At 41.9% G+C, this 21,310-nt stretch overlaps 1 protein-coding gene across 1 annotated transcript in view; it reads right to left on the bottom strand.

The window, feature by feature from the left end:
- Window positions 1-10,015: 10,015 nt before the first annotated feature.
- Window positions 10,016-21,310, bottom strand: part of tafa4b (TAFA chemokine like family member 4b) — a 58,291-nt gene continuing 46,996 nt past the window's right edge. Inside the window, exons 5-6 of the mRNA XM_072666016.1 lie at window positions 15,712-15,836; window positions 10,016-10,148 (exon numbers count right to left, since the gene is read on the bottom strand). Coding sequence (XP_072522117.1) covers window positions 10,137-10,148; window positions 15,712-15,836 — 137 coding nt within the window. The 3' untranslated portion in view covers window positions 10,016-10,136. The remainder of the gene's footprint in view (window positions 10,149-15,711; window positions 15,837-21,310) is intronic.

The following is a 21,310-nucleotide window of genomic DNA, read 5'->3' as shown; positions in this document are numbered from 1 at the left end:
GTTGTATTGAAGTATTTTGCTGATGCAGGCTTCATGCCTACAGATAAGCTACATTAGCTAGCGCTATTGTTGTGCTACGTGCTATTGTGTATATGTCGTACTGTAAAGCTGTCAAGTGAACATATCCATTTTTATAACAGGATAACAGGATAATATTCTACTCTAGCTATCAAGCTGGACATGTAAGAGAAAGCTAGCCAGCCAACTGGCTAACACTAAAATAATAAAAACACACTTCCATTTTAAGCCAATCAATAAAGTGATTTCACAATTTTATAGAGGGAAAATTATGTAACTTGTCTGCCAGTTACAAGCTAAAACTGACTTATAATTAATAAATAACAAAAAGCTAACTCAGCTAGCTTAGTGCCAAAATCTACCAAATTCTGTTAATATAATTACTTTAAACTCGATAACCATTTTAAATCTAGAAATTTGTTCAGATAATGTTGTCGTGGTTCGTCTTGTCCAGAGGAGGACTTCGTTTGAAAGGAGACTCGTGACCACCGTCTTTCAGTTGAAATATCGAAACATTTTATTCCAATCAAAAGTACAGTGTGGAGAGAGTGTGGCCAATTTTGGGTGCCCCTCTTTCTCTCTCTCCCCAGACAGAGGAGCACCTTGTGTTTTATACCCTACTATACATCATATGCTGTTGGACTGTTCCCATATGCAGGATGTTTGCATTTCATCCATAAGGAACAATCATTAACACCATTACATACGTGGTCTACATGCTGCAGACACATCTGGACCCCATAACATCTCTTTCATGTACCCCCAAAAGTATGTCCAATCTAAACAACATCTTATGTTCGTTCAGTTCATGTACAGTTTCTCACATTTGGTCAGGAAACGGACCCCACTCTCCTTTCCAAGTCTACCCCATGGGCCTCACCATATCATTCCTCAATTCCATACCATTCCTTCAGGCCTATGAACATCTGCATAGCCAATAAATATACCACAATGTCATTTAGAATCCGAAAACCAAAGTGATGGTGTTTTGTAAGGCCACCAGCTACATGTCGGTGTGGAGCTGTGGTAGTGGAAAATAAACCAGGTACCAGGTACCAACAAGCAAATAGAGTTGAGCAGGATAGGTACCATGCAATGGAAAAGCGCCATAGGGTGGGTTCAAGGCTTGAGTTCTACAGCCTTTCCTGTCAATGTTAAGGATGCATTTTGGATGCCAGTGTCTACCAGGTGCCAATTTTTAAAACTCGATCTTTATCTAGAGCTCATCAAGTTTTAAGTAGTGAACAGCAACTTAAGCATTAGAGTTAATGACTCTTATGTTCTAAAACTGTTACATTAACATTAATAATCCTATATTTGAATTATTATCCATCTGAATTGATCAATGAATACTCTTAATGATTACCCATAGTGTTCTAGTAATCAGTACCGACATCCTGAACAGTTAACCAAGTACTCAAATACCCATGCACACCCTGATGCTTGCTTAAAAAGTGAAAAACGGACCAAATGTCCCTACCAAATGTCAGGGATCAAATCCCAATCCATATCTAGAGCCCTTCAAACTTCAAATACAGCTCGGCTTGACCCATCATCCTTTAAGACGAATGGCAGACAAGCATCTAGACTTTCCTCTGACCTGGAACTGAGGTGGTGGCTCGGGCCTCCCCCCCGGGTGTCCAAACAGCTGGGTCTGAGACTGCTCCCTGTGTTCAAACGCCAACTGAAGACCATCTGCTCCAAGAGAAGTGATGAAGCACAAATCTTGGCCTGTTAAAGGAGTAGTTTAGGGAAAAGTCCAATGATCATGATTCACCACTTCATCCAGATGCAGTCAATTAGCCAAGACAATGGCTACGCTATCACGGCTAACACTAGACTTAGACTTAGATCACCAATCACATCTCTGTAAATATATGCCCAGAAACCTCTCTCAACCTTTCTCATAAAGCATCTCATTTGCCTTAAATGTTAAAATAAGGTCTGTCTATTCTAATTTTGAAGCAAATAAATGAAGGCTTTGCACGTGTATTTACCAAAATGTGATTGGTGACAGTCTATGGCCATTGTGGGTTAGCACCTAGCATCTCCTTGTGTACACTAAAGATATCAAACATGTCTTGGCTGATCCACTGCATCTGGATTAAGTGATAAATCATCACATTCAGTGAATATCTGTGTAAAATTGTGATTTAATTGCTTCAATAATCCTTAAAACTGGAACTCGAATATCTTTGACCACCTTACTCCATGTTCTAAACCACATACATTTGTCTGTGCAAAAATAAATGAAGTGTAATGAACAGGATAAGAGACATTTTTGGGCAAATACTTGCCTGAGGTAAGACTGAGGTGGCAAGACTAGTGACAGTCTAAGCCCAGTGACTGTTAACATCGTTATCCTAGCATCCTCTTGTCTTAGCTGATGAAATGCATCTAGGATCAGTGATCAATCATGCTATTTAGATTTTTCACTGATGCTTTAAAGGCTTGTGATTGCACTTAAATGTCTTGTGCCGTGTTCACGCGCTAGTCAAAAGATAGAGAGCTTTGTTTTCTGAGTAAAATAAAAAATGGGGGTTAATGTACCTCCAACTTTCATCTATTTGCTCTGGATGGAACAATAAATAGCATTGTTCTACAGCAAGTCTTCTCTGTCATGTTGAAAAGGTGAAAGGTCACCTTATCTCCCAAATTTCTTACAAGAAATTACAACTTAAGGGTTGTAACTTCCAAGCCGGGAACTCTATTTATTATTATTAGTTTTTATTATTGGTAGTATTTACCATAATTTCTGATAGCACATGAACTCAGCCTTGTTTTCGCAGGTATTAAAACCATGTTTAGGACTCATAGTGGGCCCTATCTTACACTCTGCACAAGACACGTCACGATGCTCAGTGCTATCTTACACCCCGCCAACAGTCTATTTTCTACGTTCGTAGGTGGGGAGCATCATGGCGCCAGGTAGCTGCACCATTGGAATAGCAATCCACCAAAGTCAGACCGCACCTGGCTCTTAAAGGGATTGGCGAGTGACACACTGATTGGTTTATTACACATTACACTCAAAACAGCCCTATGATTAATTAAGAGACTTAATACATGCTTTTTACGAATTTCGAGTCGCACAAGGTGTACTTTTTCCATCGTTACAATAGCAAAGACACACTGACACGCCCAAAATCAAGCTGTTGGGCATTGTGTATTGGGTATACATCTTCATCTGTATCTAGGAATCAACACTGACTCCTGCATTTAGCCGTATCTAAGCTCAGTAGAATCTTGGGACTCTACCCTATTCTACTATTCTACTCTAAATACTCTTTGTATAGGGAGTACTTGGCTTGCGATACACGCATGTGCATCTGTGTGAGTAAAGCCAAGGGATCTCCAATTCCCTGCTCATATAATGGCACATTCTCCGCTGTAATATTGCCCTTTAAATTCTCCTCTATAAGCATAGTCGAAGCATGCCTGGCATTGTAACAGTTTTTCCTGCCGCTGAGTCGCAGTGGCGAGCTCAGGCCACTAGGGAGCAGTGCACAAATTGTCTATAAATATTGACTGTGTGGCAGGGAGGCGTGTAAGACAGGCCAAAGTGTTAGGGTCATCCTCAGAGCACAGCATCCAGCCGAGACCACCGCTAACAGAGAGAGAGAGAGAGAGATAGAAAGAAACGTACTGCCGTACACATTTCACTGCTGCTTAGAGGTCAGCGCCCCCTACAGCCCTGGGGAACACTGCTACACGATCAACCTTTTACTGGAGATGGGACAGATCTATAGACATGGACACTCAAACTCACAGACATGCGCACACACACACACACAAGTGTATACGTGTGTATTTCCATGTGATTGTCTATTGCTGTAGCTAAATTCTGACATGCTAAGCCCAACTTAATCCTAGCTTAAAGGAATGGCTTGAGTAATCAGAGGTAATCGAGGCCACCATGACTGCAGCACAAATATAGACATTTTATTTACTATCCAAACCCACCAGTGATCTTGCTCTCCTCTGAGTTTCATATGTAATGTTCAGGATGGCAAAATAGTGGCAAATCTAAGAAAAGAGCTTTCTTTGGGGACTATTTTATCTCAGAATACCCAGCATGTATCCTTCCACCATAATTAAATTTTAAAAACTACATTTTAGGCCAAAGTAAACTGCTGTAAGACAGCGTCTCAGACATCAGGCAGTGCATTTATAGCCAGGTCATGCCATGACTTTATTTGATGTATCTTTTAAAAGCGTTGAGCTCTTCAGACGTCTGATTTCATTGACCACCACTGTGAGCAAATCTGAATGGATAAGTTTCTTTAGAATAGAGTTTCAAACCATAGCCACTATGAACGACTTTGTTCACTTTTTAAACGTTAATTATTTAAGATGTTTTAAGACGAATTCGTAGCCTTTCTCTTTAACATCCATTTTTTTCTTTAAAGGTGGACAAACATATACACACAGACACACACACACATAAATAAAAGGGATGGAGACTAAAGGAGGAACAGTAGGACTAGCAACAAAAATATATGAACCCTCATAGATCAGTTTCTGTTGTCCCCTATAACCGTGTTCAAAAACTCCAGCCGCTGCAGCCTTCCTAAATATACCCCCAGCCTGCAGGGAGATGGGGGCAGCATCCTGCAGCTTCCAGACCCCCGTAATGAGAGACTGGGCCTCCTGCAGCCCCCTGCGGGCCCCGGGCTTAGAGCAGGACACGCTGCAGCTCAGAGAGATTCATCACAGCTCAGAGGACTGAAGGGTCTGGCTCAGCTCGGGACAGAGCAGGGTCAGAGCTGACACAGCAGGGTCATCCAACAGAGAGAAAGAGAGAGAGAGAGAGAGAGAGAAAGAGACAGAGAGAAAGAGAGAGAGAGAGAGAGAGAGAGAGAGAGAGAGAGAGAGAGAGAGAGAGATGGGGAACCAATAAAGAGAGAGAGAAAGACTGAATATATATATATATATATATATATATATATATATATATATATATATATATATATATATATATAAAGAGAGATACAGTACAGATGGTGAGAGCGAGAGAAAAGAGAGAGAGACATGGAACCAATAGAGAAAAAGAGAGAGATGATATATAGGGAGATAGAGGTGATGAGAGAGCGAGAGAAAGAGAAAGAGAAAGAGAAAGAGAGAGAGAGACATGGAACCAATAGAGAAAACAAAGAGAAAGGGAGGATGTATGGGGGGTCATTGGGGACCAATAGAGAAAAAGAAAGAGAGGATATATAGAAAATGAGTGTTTGTGAGAGAGAGAGAGAGAGATGGGAAACCAATAGAGAGACAAAGAGCAAGAGGGAGGGAGAGAGAGAGCGACTGAGCGAGAAGAGAGTGAGCATGACACCTTAAAAGTATATCAAGAGCAGGAAGGAGAGAGAGAGAGAGAGAGAGACAGAGGGAGCATGCCACCTTTAAAAGATGTCAAGAGCAGGGAAAGGGGAAAGAGAGAGAGGGAGAGAGAGAGAGAGGCGGGGGGAGAGAGAGATCCACTCCATCTTCTCAGTGAGCCAAATCCGGATCAATCAAAGTCAGCAACAGCGCAGAGCAAGGTCAAACCCGGCCCGAGTGAATGAAAGCTCTATTAGAGTCCAGCACTGCTGAGAGAGGGAGTCAGGGGACGGGCCGGCGGCCAGAGACCATTAGTTAATTAATGATGCTGAAGAAAAATGCATCAAGCGTACCATCAGTTCTCTGGAACCTTTATTACAATGCAGTTCTGAGTACAAGTAACGTTTCTTCACAGGCGAGTCTAATTCTTAATTATAGCAATTTTCTGAAAATGATGATGTTTGAAGATGACCATGTGCTTCCCCACAGAGCGGGTAAGTGGACCATGCATTTTGGGCTAGAGAGCGTTTTAACTGGTCTGTAAATGAAAATGATGCAAAACTATAGGAGATGTGTTTTAGGGGAAGTTCTTCTATTGACTTGTCCATGCTCTGTCCACTAATGTGCTGTTTTGTAGAAACTTTGGCCAGGATGGACAAGCTTTACAGAGTGTTGCTACAGATCTCACTCAACCTCATAAGAATCTGCAGCAATCTTTGCTTAGAGTTTTACGCTGCCAAGCCGGACTATGCTGCTGTAGACCAGTGGTCTCCAGATCTTCTCATGGAGAGCTTCTATACCTTCCTGCAGGTTCCAGGTCCAATCCAAACCCAAAACACATCCCATTCAGCCAAAGAGGGACTTCTGAAGGCAGTACTTAGTTGGATCAGGCAGGTGGATTGTGCTTGGATCCAATGTCTGCTGGAAGTTAGCTCTCCAGGAGCCGTGTTGGAGATCCCACTGTTGTACACATCAGCCACCAGAGCAAAGGAGGAATGTGCACCCCACATGTATCCACTGTTTTGGAATTTCACAGAAAATGGATCAACAGAAATGCTGCAGATGTGTGGCTGTTCACTTGATGGACAGCTGCTCAGTGTTTACTGCAGCTCTGTGCCCAAACTGAAAGAATTACTGTAAAATGACTGTCAAAATTGTAAAAAAGCAGTTAAAAAAAGCTGTATTCCAGACTGTTGGTTATGGTTAATGGTTAAACTTCGGCGATTAATCCACAGTTCAAGTGCATCTCAAACCAGTGTGTGTGTGGAGTGGGGGGGATTCATACAGATCATGGATTATTCATGATCCATTACACCACTACCTGAACCAGTACAGAACAGTACTCATTTGTGAACGCATTTGCGGGCGGAGCATGCTTACTTACAACTGCCTTTCTTACAGAGTCGCTTCCATGGACAGTTTGTCCAGTTTCAGCCTTTAAATGCTGGTTGATCTGCATTAAATCCACATTTTACAACAGATTGGATGAGCTTTTGTGCTATTTCAGAATCCGACCGAGCGCGAGTCACACTTCCATATCCGTCCCACAAGCCAGCGTCTTCCGTAACATTTCTCCGCAACACGTTTTATTCATTGTATGACACTGACAGCATAAGAAGTATCTAGGCAAACAAAACTGTTCTTGAAAAAAAATGTTTTTTCAGCAAGTAAATCGTCTTACATGAATTTTAAATGCGTTGCGATGGTCCTACTCATCCATCCTAATTAGAGCTCCGAAATGGTTGTGGCTCAATCCCACAGGAGCAGCTGGAGAACCGTGTGTGACTGACGTGTTTGATATGTTGTCCTTGAACAGTCGTGGATATAAAGTCTCTAGAGCTGAGAGGCGATTAAATACTGCATCTACTGCACTGGAGTTTACCCTGGCCCACACATACACACCACTAAATCTGCACTCACACACACTCAAACGTACATACACATGCATGTACCCATATCCATCCAGTCAAACACACCCACACACGGCTACGGACGGGTGACAAATTAACAGACGAAAGTGCAACCTCCCACTAGAAAAATGCTGAGCTGGTCCAGTCGGCTTGGTTTTGGATCAAGATGTTAAGAGGGAAAGTCTGAACACCTCATTTACACCTGGTTGTTTCAGGTGACTAGTATTTGGATTGTAATTAATTAATTAATTATTAACTGTTTGTTAATTATCCATTATTCATGCATTAGTTCAGTGTTCATTAAGAGTGAGCTGTTACCTACTAACTGATTCAGTACTGTGAAATTAGTAGTGAGGACCTGTGACCATTAGAACAACACAATCTAGACATTTACCAGTAAAAGTGTACCCTAAAAAAATTCATATGGCAAGTTTTTTGTTCATATTTTACGAGTTACACTAGAGCTCCCATCCACTGGTGGCGCTGTTTTGCCAAATACTCCCAACCTGACTGCCATGTACTTGCAGTCCTGCAGAATCTGTAGGAATTTCACATTTTACTCTAATTAAATTAGGGTTGGGGGAGGTTAAGTTTAGGGAATGTTGAGATTTAGTTTAGGCTGAGGATGAGGTGTAGGTTCACATCATAAAATTAAAGGGTAAGTGTTAGGTTAAGCAAAGGTTTGGGTGCAGTAGGTTATGCTGTGGTGTAGGGTCAGGTTCAGGTTCAGCTTTTTTAACTATGGTTGGGTGGTATAACGGTAATATTGTACACCGTGGAATTTAGAAATGCTGCCAGAATCTTAAAATGAGGACGCTATTTCCGATGTGTCAAATTTGTCTTATATGTCTTGTAAGTACACAGCCAAAATAAGTGCATTGCCCCTTTGTGCACATAATAGAGCCACAGGCTTGGGGAGCTCATCGTCCACTGTAGTTGTGGATGAACCAGTCTAGTAAATATGCCTGAAAACAGTGGAAAACACCACTCCCTCAACTCTGTGCTCTCAGATATGAGGCTTTATCCTCCAAACATGCGTGATTTGAGCCACAGTTAGCTGCACCACGGTATATGCTGGAGGTATAGCCTGTTAGCTAACTTATCTAAGACTGCATAGTTGGCCACAAGCCCGAACAGGGCAGAACCGATCTCTCATTTCGCCTTTCTGTTCCCAACACCAGTCGCTCAACTTTTGTCGAGCTGTCTGATACTCAGTGTATCTGTAGCTGAGCTAGTTAAGCAAACCAATTGAACCAATGAACCAATAGGAGAGCTTGTTTAACTGTACCCAGATATCACTGAGGACAAAATCCTGACTGGACAATTTTCTACAAAAGTAACCTTTTTGTTAACAGCACAGCTTCAGAATAGACAGATATTATGATGTGAAGAACTGGTCTTAATTATGGGTTTTACAGAGTATAATTAATAGTGAAGATTGTCACAAAAAGTAATGAGGAATGGTTACATTTTTTTTTTTAAAGTAAGGAATAATTAATAAGGAAAAAATGTAAATGTAAATAAAGCTCAGAGCACAATGCAAAGTACTTAATAAACATAGTCTATTAACCTGTAGTTAACTTAGTTAACTAACCTATGAATAATGGATTATTATAAATCATTTATTAACAGCATATTTGATCATATAAAGTGTTTTTAAAGGTAAGACATCTTAATTTCCTCTTTAATTTGTCACCCATCTGTATTCATGTACACAGTGCCATTATCTGTATCTGCATTAGGATTGGAACTGGAAGTGGGTGTGGCTATGTTTATCATTTGATATCTGTTTTAAGATTATTTTATTATAATTTATTACATTTTTTTTCCCAATTTGGAAGGCCAATTACACAATCCCTGTTCATGTGAACTCCCCCTATCACTAGCAATGCCCCCAACTAGCACACAGGTAAAGCCAGTCACCGCCTCTTTTTGAACGACAGCTAGCAGATCAATACAACTAACAGACACCTGTGCTAATCAGCATCACATCGGGAGTGATGTGGGGACCCACCTCTGAGAGAGCAAGGCCAAGTGTGCTCTCTCGGACCTGGGATTTCTGATCCAGCGTTCCTTGATAGTGGCAGCGCCTTAATCGACTGTGGCAGAGGTGAGTTATTAAAGCCAATTGGTTTGAGTAATTGTGTGTTTTAGAGTCAGTTTGTATAGAAATTTGGTTTTATTGTGAAGCTCAGTGAGGCAGTGTCAAGTTCAGGCTACTGGAGCGAACCGCTGAGGGCCGGACTGCGTTCATTTGGTAGCATGTTGTACTTCCTATTAGTTCATTCTGAATAATTTAGATTTGATAACATCCCTACCGTACACCCCCACACACACACACTTCCATTCACAGATACACACAGATGCCTAGCTACATGCATGTACTGACATTCATATAAACACTTCCACACACATATCCATTTGCCCACAAACACACTCAGTCACGTGGGGGACGCTTGCATACACACTCCAGCATTCACAACCAGCATGTTTTAACCATACAGTCCAATAAGTTAACAGACGTAGTTCAAGCTAAAGAAGTCCAGACTGTTGTCCAAATCAAGTGACATTTGTCCATTTGCTCCAGAAGACCTTTATATTTATATATAGATATATATATATATATATATATTATTTTTAAAATTTTATATTTATAGAGAGGAACGTGGTGCAGGAATGGTCCATCACCCAGTCTTTTCATTGGCCAGTGCCATCAGCTACAGTATACAACACAGTATGTCCAGTAAGTCCATCCATCATATGTGGTTAATCCTCCTCTCAGTCCATGGTTGAGCCTTTTCTGCTATAAGTGGGCCTCTTTTTCCCCCCAGAATCGGAATTCCACGTAAAAGAAGAGCCTTGGGTCTCTCAGAAAGGGCCGTCGTCTTCTCGCTATCGCGTGACCTAAAAAAGAAAAAGAGAAAGTAATGAGAGTGCCGCGTATTTTAGTGTGAAGTCTGCGATGCTGTTCTGGCGCCAAGGGTGAAGGATGTCTCCTTCACACCAATCAGAGTAGAGCACGGATACCAGGGCAAATTCCAGAGCGAGGCCTACCTGCCGCATTTAAATGAGCAGAGAAAGAGAGAGAGAGAGAAGGAGAGGTAGAGCGAGGTGGGAAAAGATATAAGAGCATAAAGTAAAGAGTAATACGGAGAGCAGTGTTACAGTTAAAGGAGCTCAGTAATTTTCAACGACATGAGCACTGGAGCCTTGCAGGAACTGTTTCAACTCCTCTGAGATACACACACACACACACTTACACACACTTAAACACACACTTAAAGCTCAGTGGAGCAGCAGTGCATGAAACTCCCTCTTCTGCAGTTTGCCGCCTACTGTTGGCTCCTCGGAATGACTGGCAGGCCATTACAGGTAATTAACAGTACTTTTTAAATGTAATTAAACCATTATGTACAAAGAGGAAGCAAATGCCTGAGACCAATTTTTATTTAAACCTGGAAATATTTCATTTTATTATTATTTTAGATATATTTTATTGTATTTTTTAATCCTGGTATTTTTTTGTCAAATTTGTCCCTCTTTTCTCTGGTACTACCAATTAAGCCACCTGTTCATATCTTCACTTAGCACTAGCAATGCTCCTGACACTAGGAGGGTGAGAACTTAACACAAGCTCCTTTGACACATGAGAAGCCAGCCACTGCCACTTTTCGAACTGCCACAGATGCAGCATCACCAACGCTGGATCAACGCACCAGCTGAAAGATGCCTGTGCTGGTGAACATTGGCTTAAGGGTGATGAGCAGAGTGCATCATCTACCCACCCAGAGAGAGCACGGACAGTTGTGCTCTCTCAGACTCCGACCTCTGCTTGAGATTCGCACTTGCGAACCCCAGGCCATAGTGGTAGCGCATTAGACCGCTGATCCACTCAGAGCATCTCCCATTCTGCAGTACAGAAGCACATGCCAGTTATCACACTAGCCTTGTAGTGTTGTGGTACGAGAGACTGGTCGCGATCACATTTGGACTAGGTCTAGTCTCGGCCTTGGGGTAAGGTGGACTTGGAAAGTATTGTCTAGACCAGATGAGCCCAATGCATCTGACGACATTGCCCTGGTTGGTCTAAAATATGATTAGAATTATTAATAATTTCTGACTATATATTATTTAATGCTATATTTGACCAAATATAATGAATATAATATTGTTCAAATAATATAATATTATTTATTATTTATATTTTATATATATTGTGTAATAGATAGATAATTGTACAAATATTTATTTTTTCTTCTTTTCTTTTTAAAAATCTTAAAAAAAAAAAAAAAAAAAAGGCTTTTACACAAACTTGTGGAGTCCATGTAGCGGTCATGCCTGCCCCTTTTGTCATGTCTGACTTTGTTTGGTTTTTGCCATCTGCTCCCAAGCCCATGGCTCTGTTTATGTCTTGTCTGCCCTAGCCACGCCTGTCCATTAGTGTTTCCGCCAGTGTCTCCTCTGTAGCCACGCCCCCTTGTTAGTCCCAGGTGTTCCTTGTGAGTCTTTTGTTAGTGTCTGTATAAGCACCCCTTTGTTTCAGTTGTCCCTTGTCTGGTCTTGTGTGCGTGTTGTGCATTGTGCTTGTGCATGTTCATGGCAGTTTCATGGTTTGTTGAGTTGGCCTGTTTATGGAATTCTTGTGTTGTTTATTTGGTGAGCTTTGTTCTTGTTTGGTTTTTGTTTGTTTTAGTTTCATGTATTAAAAGATCCTGCGAGTATGTCCACCTCTGTCTCGTGACAAACCGTAACAGTAGTCACAAACAATTCATTAATTTAATAATCAATCAGCACCTCCAACCAGCAGCCAACATCCCGTCACTTGTTCCAAAGCTACAAGACACCAATAATTCATATAATGCCCCCTTATCCCATTGGCTCCTCAGGATGATTGGCAGGCCAGCTCAGCCAATGGAGCGGCTGATGTTTGGGGTCATAAATTCAAGAGGAAGCCCGTGAGCTGCCATCCATCGCCTGTCTCTCACGCTTACCGATTTAATTAGGGCTCTTGATTCGAGAGGCTCGGCGGAACCTGTAGCCCATAATGCATCCTAATGAACGCGACAGATGTTGCGCTGTTATTCCGTCTCTCCGAGCAATTACTCTTACGGCGCCGACGCGCTCTCTGCAACTGTTTTCCTTTTGATACGTCACCTGTGCCGCCCCACAGCACAAATTGCCTTTCGCAGATTTCGCTGGATTACAAAGGTTCCGAATGGGGGGGCCCCAGGCTCGCGGCAATCTGTCGACATGTGCCGGAGCGCAATTAACCCTCGGAGCGGCTGGGTTGTTGCTACACGTGTACAACTGGTTTTGTTTCTTTCTCCTGGCCTTTCACACCACCTCCACCTTCTGCTACTATTGTCTTAACAACGTCTGTAACCGCCTTGCAACGTAGTACACCCATATGCCCCTTTTATACTTAAAATGAGAAGCTCATTCTCAATTTTCAGGATTCTTTTACAGGTAATGTTCATCCTCAATTTTACTGGTTAGTTACATCAGTGTCCTGTTTGGACAAAAATTACTTGGTACTTAGTTTCTTGTGCTACACGTTGCTCACTGCAACATCACAGAACTTTAGCCCAGTTCATCTGCTAGCCACAAAGCAACATGTGTTTCCAAATAGAAAGTCAAAATAATGACTTAATATGTAGAATTCTGACTTATTTAAAGCAGCATTATGCAAGTATGCATATTTCTTGCTCCTGGGCCCCCCTTCAGAAAATGTAACACTCTTTGAGCTACCCTTAAAGGACATATCTAACACATGCGTTTCTGAACAAGCTAAGAGCCAAGTCAGTGGATAATCATCATGATTCTGAGGCTGATATTTTAAGGTAGACATTTTACATACCATTGCTTTAATAAAAATAATATTTTTTTTATTCGATTTATAACTACTATTTATAACTACGATTTATAACTACTATTGTTCCTTACTAAGACAAACTCTTAAAAAAGGTCATTATTTTGACCTAATGAGTCCAAATTTAGAGAACCTCAACTTTACTAACTCTCCATTCCAACTTATGTGGAACGCTCTTGAATTACAGTGCCGCTGTTACAGTATCGTGTGTACACTATATTTAATGATGCACTGTGGGATTGTTACACTGCACTGGAAATTCAGCTGTAGGTTTAGGCCACCACTACAAAAATCGGTGGAATGCCAGAGTAGTGCACTATATAGTGAATGGAGCAGTTTCAGACACAGCTATTAGAGATCATGATCGTGTCATTGTCTATGTGGAATTTTAGGAGGAGGAACATGAACGAAGCCCCTCCTCATTCCAAAGCAACATTCTTCTATTTCCTATTTCTACCCTACTGTGTCCTAGGACCAAGTTTCTCCCTCCCACCACCACCCTGTACTGACACACGTTCACCATTTACGGGTTCTGGAATAATCTTCTCATTCGCACTGCTGTAGCATGTTCTCCTCCTGTTTACACGGCTCTACACTGTCCTATAAACTCCCATCTCTACCATCTTTGTCCCATGAAAAAGGCTTTGTTCCCCACCACCCCATCTCCTACCTTTAACTCATATCATATCTTCACATTTCAGAGTGGTGTGGTCCTCTAAATCAAGCACTTTTACAGTGCAACCAAACTAGTAATTGCCCTAACTCTTTTCAAGCTTTAAACAAGCCTTTATACCATTTAGCAGGACAGGAGAACATCACTGAGAACTCAGGTTATGTGAACAACACCCAGACCATTATCTGGCTGGGGCATCGTTTAGCACCATGCAACCCTGCCTTGAAGTGCATTATGGAGAGATCAAAAAGAAGAAACAAAGAGTCACCGACGCTCCAGAGGGGCTTGGGGGTCTTCTTCAGCAGAATCCCATCAGCACACATGGGAGAAGAGGGACAAGATGTGGGGTTTGAAGGACAGTTTTGTGGCTGAAAAAGCCTGAGGGAAAAGCCGCATCCACAAAGAACTGCTTTTCAAACGGTCTCTTGGTAGGACTATTCCTCTACAGGCATTCGGACGGCCTGCTGCTCTTCAAAGGTTAGCGATGAGTTTTCTCTGACCCATTTGTGGTCTAAATGCAAAGCGGGAGCTGCTGCTCTATTCTCTGTTGTAACTTTCTGTGACCTGCATGTAATGTAATGCGATGTGCTTCTCGACCGGGCTATTTATGTTCAGAAAAAAAGGTCTCAAATGTTCTGTCCTAGCCTAGCTCTGCGGCTCTGGTACTGTTGTTCATATCTGTTGCATTATTTAAGTTCGAGAGGTGGGTTTGGGGGTGCACAGACAAATGACCTGTCTTACCGCACTCATTGTGACTAGAAATACTGTATTATTCCACATGTCTCCAAAGGGTCATTCATCAGGTCATCTAGGCCATTAATTTTCCTAGTGGTATTAAGTCACTGTGACTGCTATTGTGGTGTGATCTTTAGGTTGGGGTCCAGTTGCCTTGACAAATATTAGACATACAATTCAAATCAACCCAAATTTCGTACGGTAACGTGGAGGCTCTAGTTACACTAAATGGACAAAAGTTTTGGGACACCTGCTCATCCATTTTTGTTTTGTCTGAAATCATATTCTATATTCACACTGTTCCAGTACTCACCATTTACACTGTTCTATAATGTCTTGTTCTACAATGTTCTTCCCATTTACACTTGTTCTAGAACATACAGAGTGTTTCTCCTAATTCACACTGTCCTTAAGTGTTTGGCCCATTTAGAACTGTTCAAGAGTATTATTATAGTAACATATTTCCCCTTTCACATTGCTCTAGAAGATCCTGCTTGTCTTTTACACGGTTCTGCGATGCTCTCCAAAGCCACACCTCATTGTACTAATGTGTTTTCACATTGTTCTAGAATATCCTGCTTAACATTTACACCATCCCAGAATCTTCTCCCAATTTACTGTTCTAGAATGCTCTTTTCCATTTACACTGTTCTAGACTGTTCCCCTATATTCACACATTATTCCTCTTTCATATTGTTCTAGATTTCTTTTTTTCATTTACATTGTTCTAGACTGTTCCCCTATATTCACACATTCGTCCTCTTTCATATTGTTCTAGACTGCTCTTTTCCATTTACACTGTTCTAGACTGTTCCCCTGTATTCACACATTCTTCCTCTTTCACTTTGTTCTAGACTGTCCAGCTTAACATTTGCATCATTCTAGAATGTTTTTACAATTCACTCACTTTACATTGTTCTAGACTGTTCCCCTATATTCACACATTCTTCCTCTTTCACTTTGTTCTAGACTGTCATGCTTAACATTTACACCATTCTAGAATGTTCTCGCAATTCACTCTGTTCTGGAATGTTCTCACTATATCCATACTGTTCTGTAAACTTCTTGGTTTACACTTTCATTTGGCTTGCCACGTCTTCATTTGGAACGTTATGAAGCCAAAACTACATAACTTTCCTAGTGTGTTTTAGTTACTCCATGTTCCAAAAGCCCACTACGAGCCTCCTCACCTTGGTGGTTTTGACTTTGTTGCCAGTGCTGCAGGACCAGCCGGTCAGGTCTGGCAGAACTTTACATTCCTCGCCATCTAGACACGGATGCATCTGGCACCACCATTTCTGCAGGACAATTGAGGCTGGAGGGAAGAGACAGAAACAGGCAGAACATCAGACATACAGACAGAGAGAGACCAGAAGAGAGAATGGTTTGTGACACTAAGAAGAATGTTCTTGAGAAAGACCTTTCAAGAAAACCATAACATTGCTTTTTCAATGTAGACACGATTGTAAAGACCTCACAGAGAACCTCTGAACTCGTGTATCCTTAGTGCCTTGGGCAGATGTTATACCTTAAGAAGCAGTAATGGTTTCGAGTTGTCCAATGGATTAAAGTGCTGTCACTACAACCCAAAGGGGTCATGCTGCCTGCCATCAGCAGCCGGAGCCTGAGAGAGCACAACTGTCTATGCTGTCCGGATGGGTAGATGTCTCTCTCTCTCCCCTCTGTCTCTCTCTCTCCATCTCCTCAGTGTGATGTTAGCTGATGCATCCGAGCTGAGTACCTGGCACTTCCCTCCTATTTCTTTCAGTCTGAGCGTGTTGGTTGCCTGGTGATTGCATTTGCCACAGGTCGAAAAGAGGCAGCGGCTGGTTGTGAATGTGTACTGACATGCCTCCGCCGACACACCATCTTATTCCAAACTCTCCTAGTGTCAGGAGCATTACATGTGATGGGGGAGAGTACTAATGAGTGGAAAATTGGGTAAAAAAAAAAAACATCAGTGGGTCTATGGGAGAGCACGCCGAGACAACACTTGGAGAACCAGAAAAAGAACCTGAGGTGAGAGCTTTCAAAATTAATTTACCTCAGACACCCAAGCTCTGTGTACACTACCCCTACACTTGCATTTAATATCAGGCCAAACCTTCATAGTCTTTGAACACATACTGTGAATTCCCCCTTCTCTCTTCCCACACACCGATGGAGACAACCTATAGCAATAACACCACCCTTCTTATGGGAGTCTGAACTAGTTTGCTCAGTCCGTAATAAGCTTCAGTCAGCACGGAAGCCAAGGTGTACTTCTGCAGTGACACCTTTACTCAAAGAAACACGAAGACGTCTGATCAGTTTAAAAAAAAAAACAGAGCAATCGAGTTCTTCTCTTGAAGAACAAATAAAAGTCCTCTTTATGTTACTATGGTAAAAAGGACAACTTTGCCTGACATTTTAAGGCAAATAACCTCAGCTTTCACTTGAATACAAATGAGAGATTTTAGGAGTGGAGCGGGATTCCGATGGGGAACCTAGCAAAACAGCACGAGTTCCCAGTGTGTGTTTATAATCTAGCAGAGAGAACAGACTGTTCATTTCTGAAGCTGCGGAGAAGATCCAGAAATATGTTCTTGTGGAAATATTGGAAATATTGATGAGTTGTTACACTGGCAGCGAGACACTCGGACGTTTGAGCATTCTGATGCTTGTTTCACTGCTGGCAGGTTTTTGCTGATTCTGTGCAGGAAGTACTGAGAAGCTGCCAGTGAATCTGAGACCAGTTTTGCCATTTTTGGCAAAGTGTATCCTGTCACACACTGGCAGTCATAAAGAACTGCTGAATCAGTGTGATCTAATGATCACTGATGAAGGCCAGAAAATGAAGGAAAATGAGGGTGCTGTGCATCTTGAAACCTATCACAGCACTCAAAGGTGGGTAACACTTTACTTAAACCATGTTGCATAACATTGACGTAACCATGCCATCCACATGTCAAATGATGTCAAGAGTCATCATAGATTATGAAAAGTAATGCGACAGTGTCATGTTACCACTACAGGTTACATGTCACAGAAGATGTCTATATGCTAGTCACCTTATTTTGCCATGCCCACTTTCAAAAGTTTGTTTCTTTGAGATTTCCAGTCATTATGCCCTTTTAAATGATTGGTGTTCGTACCGTATTCAAAGTGAACGCATTCAATTCCGTGATGGCGGATTTTGTCAGCTGGTAAAGGAAATTTTGGGAAAGCAGGTCGTGATGTTGAGAAATTTGTTCGCGAGACTGCTCAAACTGTGAGTCAAGTGACCAAAGTTTCTGACATGCCAGGAATCCATCCGATCATCTGCCTGCTCACTCTGAGCTTGTTTAGGCAGTTAATCAGGCATCCCTTCCACTCTCTCACTGCAGGTCAAATGTCAGCTGATCGAGCTAGAGTTCAGACAGATCCTCAATTTCGCTTGGCTACGACCAAATCAGGCTTAAAAGCTGGCTAAAAGCACACAATGTATGCCAGGCTAAGAGCAAACCCAAGAACCTCACCAGCACCCATCACATACACTTCACCAAAGCTTCATAACCAAGTCATTTCGAGATGGCAGAGATGGCCCAAGCCTTTATGGGCCCTAAGCAGATTCCATTTGGCGGGCCCCCCATATCAGCACCAGATGCTTCATCATTCCAATACGCTGAAGCACCCAGGCTTTTATTGTCCACCCAAGCGTTGCATATCTGCATTTGACTAACAGTGGCAGCAGCCAACAGCAGGAATTGATTAACCTAGTATTGGTGTGCCGACTATGAAAATAAATGGATATAAAAATTGCTTTTACCCGTGTAATACTATTTTGTCTTAGTATTCAATGTTATTTTAATATTTTAATGTCAATATTTAAAAATAAGAAAGATTTTTTATCATTATATCTTGGGGCTCTTGGGGGCCCTAAGCGGATGCGTAATTCGAGTATGCCTTGGGTCAGCTCTTTGGATCTGGTGTTGGTTTAACCTCCACAAAATGGTAAGAGCAGAAATATGGATGTTTGGGTTATGCGCCTTAAGTTGAACAATTAGTCATTAAGATTATGACCAGTAATGTAACAGTGTAATGTCACCAGTACAGTGCTGAGAATGGTCCATCTCCCAAATAATATCTGGTCAACACCAGTCCTGTGATCAGGACAGGTGGAGTTTGGACAACAGCAAGCTAGAAAGTAGCTAGAAAAATGAACAATGGTTGCGCAGCTTCAATGGTACCCACTTCCAACTAGGCTGTTGCTATGAGGTTGCTATGGTATTCAGTGTGGTTTCTATGGTGTTGCTAACTGGTTGCAATGGTATCCCAGGCCTTTATTATGGTTGCTAGATGGGAGCTGTGATGTTGCAAGGTGGCTGATGTGGTGTTGTTGGTAGCAAGGTGGTTTTTATGGTCTTGCCAGATGGTTGCTGTGGTATCCCAGGTCATTTTTATAGTGTTGGTAAGTGGTTGCTAGGTGGTTGCTGTGATGTTGCAAGGTGGCTGCTGTGGTGTGGTTTAATGGTTGGTAGCGAGGTGTTTTTATGGTCTTGCTAGCTGGTTGCTGTGGTATCCCAGGTAGTTATTATGGTGTTGGCAAGTATTTGCAAGAAGGATGCAATGGCATTGTTTAGTGCTTGCTAGGGTGTTGCTAGACCAGATACATAAGCAAACAAATTGTGGCACATTGTTTAATGTAGCTGTGCCTCTTAGGCACGAGGAAGCAGGGTCTGATAAATTGTTTATGGGAGTCGTTTTCTTTGTATAGAGTGAAGCAGAGCGAGGCTAAAATGATCTAAAGCCTTTTGTCATCAGTTAAAACTCTAACTCTGAACGTGTCACCTTCAAGAAGGTCCTGCTATTGTTGTTTTTACGTTTTGGAGGATAGCAGACTTGCTGCACTTTCCAAGCAAACATCAACTATTTCTGATGTGAGACAACAGAACAAAGGAAACCTCGCTTAGCAAAGTCACCTTCTTTCCTCTTTCTAAAAAAGCTGGCCCACATTCAGCAACCTTTTTCTCTCTCTCTCTCTCTCTGTCTCTTACTCTCTCTCTCTCTGTCTCTCTTTCTGTAGAAGGTTTTCCGTCCACCAACGCTCTGTGAATTTTAAAAACGCTAAAAAGCCTGAATGAAAAAAGCCCAACATCTGAAAAAACACCCAATATCGCAAATAGATTTTAACGCTACGATAAGGTGAAAAAGAGTGGTGGAAAAAGCTTTTCGAACAAACACGCATGACACATCTAGCAATAAGTCACATGATTTTCTTTTCTGCTAGCACGGGTGGCCGGTGACTGGAAAAACTACTGATCATGACACACAGCTTTTCAAAAGCCTAGCATTTCCACATTCTGAAATGCTCAATCCAAAACTGCTCTGCACTCTGCTCTCCCAGTGCGTTCACGCTCCTAAATGTATGGTGGACATCGTCGGGCACAGAGATTTCATCCTTTATTAGGTGGGCCACTGCTCGTCCTGCCCAGCATCTCTGAACGACAAAATCAACGCAGCCATAAAAGACATTGCAAATGTACGTAAAGATGATTCTGTTAAAAAAAAAGGAAAGACTGATCTTAATTACTGTCGACTACGCCATCCAAAGTTTCTTCGCAGAACTTTGGTGGATGGAAACCTGACTTTTTAGGTTACGGGTAGGATAAGGTTTTAGGGTTGAATCAAGGGTAATGTCAGGGTTAGGTTTTAGGGTTGATTCAAGGGTAATGTTTAGGTTGTGGTCAAGGTAAGATCTGTAGGGTTGATTCAATGGTAAGGTTAAAGTAAGGTTAAGGTTAGGGTAAAGTTTTAGGGTTAGGGTCAAATTTAGGGCTGATTCAAGGGTAAGGTTTAGGGTTGGTTTAAGGGGAGGCTTGGGTATAATTTTAGGGTTGATTCAAGGATTTTAGGTTTTAGAGCTGATTTGATGGTAATGTTAGGGATTTTAAGGATGGGTCAAGGGTAATTTAATTTAAGTTTTTTGCAATTATAAGTCCATAAGCCTGTGCAGATGGTGTGTGTCAAAGCAGGGTGCAGGGTGTGAGCTCTCTCTTCACTAACTCAGTCCTGCCTGGTTGATCAATTAAGCCTTTTTGAAGAGTGGGCTCTAACAGGGTTTCAAAAAGAACACTGCTCATTGGTTTTTGGTCACCCCCAATGAGCAATGAGTGATGAAATCCACAACCGAACAGACTTCAAGAGGAATTATGCAGAAAGAAGCAAATCCATGAAACACATCCCTGAAGCATCGACAGGGGGCAAGGGAGAGGGGGAGAGAAAGAGAGAGAGAGAGAGAGAGAGAGAGAGAGAGAGAGAGAGAGAGAGAGAGAGAGAGAGAAAGAGTGAGACAGGGATAGAGAGAGTTAGAAAGAGAATGCAAGAGAAGAGAAAGAGTGAGAAGGAGATAAGAATAAACTGTGAGAGAGAAGGAAAGAAAGAAGGGAGAGAGAGAGAGAGAGAGAGAGAGAGAAAGAGATAGAGAGAGTACAGGGGTCTGCTTACATAACTGCAATCATAAACAAAACAGCAATGATCTACGCATGTATGAATGTGTGTGTGTTTGTGTGTGTGTGAGAGAGAGAGAGAGAGAGAGTTTTTCTGTTATAAGACTGCAGTCACTGTTTAAGTGGCTCTAGAACTCAATGAGCGTGTAATTAACCTTAATCTAAAACTGCAATTTCCATGCATAACAGAGTCCTTATGCACTTAAATAGTCCATGTGTCCGTGGGTTAGTGAATGAGAGTGCAGGTTCTCAAGCATGTGTACGAGCATGCATGCTTAATTAATGAAAGAAGAGGAAAGACGAGAAAAGAAAGGGACCGAAG

Source organism: Salminus brasiliensis, chromosome 21, assembly GCF_030463535.1.
Source record: "Salminus brasiliensis chromosome 21, fSalBra1.hap2, whole genome shotgun sequence".
Taxonomy (NCBI): Eukaryota; Metazoa; Chordata; class Actinopteri; order Characiformes; family Bryconidae; genus Salminus; species Salminus brasiliensis.
Note: the sequence above shows the minus strand (reverse complement) of the source record. Positions and strands in the feature narration are given on the sequence as shown.